This window comes from Nannobrachium achirus (assembly GCF_963921795.1).
Source record: "Nannobrachium achirus genome assembly, chromosome: 21".
NCBI classification, from domain to species: domain Eukaryota; kingdom Metazoa; phylum Chordata; class Actinopteri; order Myctophiformes; family Myctophidae; genus Nannobrachium; species Nannobrachium achirus.
Genome location: NC_137828.1, coordinates 51060611 through 51063961, shown reverse-complemented (window position 1 = coordinate 51063961; position 3351 = coordinate 51060611). Strand labels below are relative to the sequence as shown.

Sequence of the window (3351 nt, the reverse complement as noted above, 5' to 3'; positions counted from 1 at the left end):
TGAAGAAGTAAATCCCCGGGATGGAGCAGGTGAACTTGCCGCTGTTCGGGTCGTAGTGGTTCCCCAGGTTGGTCACCACGTCGTCGAACTTCAGCACCTCGTAGCCCTCGTGCTGCTTCTTGAGGCCCGCGTAGAAGGCGATCTTGGGCACGGTGCTGTAGGTGGCGGCGCTGATCCCTCCTCCCCCGGCCGGGTTGGGTCCCGGCGGTCCGGACAGGCCGGGTCGGCCCGGGTCTCCCCTCTCCCCCGGAGGGCCCGGCGGACCGGGAGGCCCCGGCTCGCCGGGGGGGCCCCGGGGTCCCGCCTTGCCCGAGCGTCCCGGCTCCCCCTTCGGCCCCTGGATGAACGTGGGCAGCGACTGCACCAGGCTGTTGTCGCGCACCGTGTCCGCGGCGGCGGTGGGCGACTTGGTGCCGTAGGGGTCGCACACCATCCGGCAGGTGCCCAGCATCTCGTAGTGCGCGGACGCCGTGCCCGCCGTGTTGACCAGCACTGGGATGAGGATGACCAGCACCAGTACCATGACGACCCCCAGAACCCCGGCTACGAGCAGCCGCTTGTTCCTGCCGACCACCAGTCTGGTCAGCGCGGCGGGGGGACGCTCCTCCTGTCTGCTTTTGGGTGAAATCTTGGCGGCTGGTGGGGGGGAGGTTCCCTTTTTAAGAAGAAGGGAAAAAAATTAGCAAAAGCTACACAAAGCCGCCTTTACCCTTGACGGTAATGTTAATGAACTTTTTTTTCCTCTCTCCTCAGGGCCGAGCCCCCCTTTTTTCCCCTCCTCAGTCGCTTATCTCCCTCTTGACTTTTTAGTGCTGATGTTTGCGCATTCAAGTCTCACTTCAGTCTGGAAAGAAAGTTCAGCCTTTTTTTTTTTTTAGTCGTCAGTGATTCCCAAAAGCACTGGATTCAGCATCTCTCTGATCTCTGATTGACGACGCTTGCAAAAGATCCAAAGAAGCCACAAACATGCAGCTCGGGTCGTGAAACGACCCCCACCTCCTCCCTTTCTTTCTTTCTGATGATCCACTAACAGTCAACAAAAGTCCGAAAGTTAACGATATTCCTGGAGCGCCTGGAATCATCCGCGCACTGCTCTGTCTGACGGCTGCTGTCTCCCCGACGAGCGTGCGCGCTTCAGGAGAGCTTATTTATTGTGAGACCTTTCTTTCTCTTTGTCTGGGTTTGTTTTAAGGCGTCATCCAATCCAGCGGACTTTAGTTGCGAGCGCCGAGACTGAGCCTGCGTTTAGCTGGCGAGAGAGAGAGAGAGAGAGAGAGAGAGAGAGAGAGAGAGAGAGAGAGAGAGAGAGAGAGAGAGAGACACACACATGAGAGATGGAGAGATGGAGAGAGGCAAGCAACGGAAGGGAGGGAGAGAGATAGCGCACAGCGAAGATGCTCCTAGCAGATGTGACAGCAGCACCACACCATGCACTCTGTCTGTCCACTCTCTGACAACAAATGTGCTTCAGTGCCATTATGGACTATAATATGCAATCATCCACTTGACTCACAACCATTTGTTTTGTTGTAGTGCTAATGATCAAATGATCATAAAGTGACAACTGTGTAGTGTGTAGGTAGGTATGCTACTGGTCAGTGGTGTAAAGTAACTACATTTACTTACGTAGGCTACTGTAGGCCTACTAAGTAGGCCTACAGTTTTTAGTTATTTGTTCTTTACTTGAGTATTTCCAATTTCCAATACTTTTACTTCTACACCACTAGTCCACTACATCTCAGAGGCAAATGTTGTACTTTTACTCCACTATACAGCTAAATTAAAACTTTAGTTAGTTACTTTGTAGATTGATGATAACAAAAACATACATTAACCACTTCAGCTGTTTGGCCATTTGAAAATAGCCGATCTACAAGCTCACAATGCGTTCCGATGAGACACATTGTGAGCTTGTAGATCGGCTATATTCAAAATATGTTTATACATTTGAAAACATGAAATGGTCATTCTGCACAATAAGTAGGACCTACTTCTGTTTTCGGTAAGTACATTTCCTAAAGTAAAACATGTGAATACTTTTTCAAACACTGGTCCAGAAAGATGCAAACGTATTTGACAGATTGTAGCTGCACAGTCTAAACGGTACCATGGACAGCTCCTATTAAAGGACCACTTCACCACTTTTCAACCTATCTTCATATAAATGGTCCTCACTCCTCACTAATAGCAAAAAAAGAAAGGAAAACTAAAAAACTACTTGCTCTGTGTCTCATAGTGACACCAGTGACATCATCGATGGGGAATCCAAGCTAATAGAAACTGTAGGCTTTCTATTCCTGAAGAGTTGTAATGTTATTGACGCGTTTCTGGTCCACGTTACACTGATAAGAACTAGATGCGTGCGCAGGTCGGTACCAAAATTAGCCAATGAAACCAGCGCTCCCCAACACAACAGGTTTGGGGATTGGACGGAATTGATTACATGATACAGTCACCTGTGCATTTAGTCTCAATGTTTGTAAACAAGAAACCCGTCTATAATGGAAGTCATTAGTGGCGTTTCCATAAACGTATTCGAATTAGGGAAGCGAATTATCAGAAATGCGCTTTAAGACAAAGCGAATTTAGCCCGTTTCCATTAAACTGGTGAAATGCGATTCTTGGGAGATCCTGCCTGGGTCCGTCTGACCGACCTGCTGTAAACATTTCCCGCGGGCTTGCACACAGTGCACAGAGCTGGGATGGGGCTGAATTCAGACCGAGAGACGTGAGTGCACTGCTGTGACTCGCTGCACACGCATCCCGATTCTCGACCCAGAGCCAGTCGCGACGCACCGCCGCGGAGAAAGTGCGGCCGGCGGGAGCACAGAGCAAGCGACCCCGGGCTGGGGCTCCCCGAGGGGCGTCCCCGAGCCGAGTCGAGGCAGCCGGCCCACCGCCCGGTTGAGTCCTCCGGGCAGACTGCATCCTGCAGCGTCGCAGATGCGAGCTGCTCTGAGCTTGTACGGACACTTTCGGCACGCGCAACACGGTGTGATGACGAAGGGTCACTCCGTGTGAAAATAAAAGTCTGGGTTTCCGAGGCTACTCCGTGTATAACAACCGGTTTGTTTTGTAGGCTAACGCTATACAATGGACGTTAATTAAGCGGTGGGGGAAAGTGTTATAGGAGGACGATATGGACCAGAACGTCATATTTTATTCGCATTTATTGTCTGACCCGTTTCCATTCACTTAAGCGCATTTAGTTTATTCGATTAAGCCTCAAAATCCTCCTCCTCCAAGCGGATAATCTTTTTTGCGGATAATGAAAGTTTATTCGCATTTTGAAGTGTTTCCATAAAAACATTTTGCGATTAAGCCGTTAATGTGCAAAAAGTAGCTTTATGG

General features: G+C 50.0%; 1 protein-coding gene across 1 annotated transcript in view; it reads right to left on the bottom strand.

Annotated features, from left to right (window-relative positions):
• The window catches only part of c1ql3a (complement component 1, q subcomponent-like 3a), a gene marked incomplete at its 3' end in the record, with an annotated part of 6536 nt that extends 5950 nt beyond the window's left edge, over positions 1-586 (bottom strand). The window contains exon 1 of the mRNA XM_080751928.1: positions 1-586. This exon is cut by the window's left edge and continues 68 nt beyond it. Within this exon, the coding sequence (XP_080608054.1) occupies positions 1-523 (523 nt within the window). The 5' untranslated portion in view covers positions 524-586.
• Positions 587-3351: the final 2765 nt, after the last annotated feature.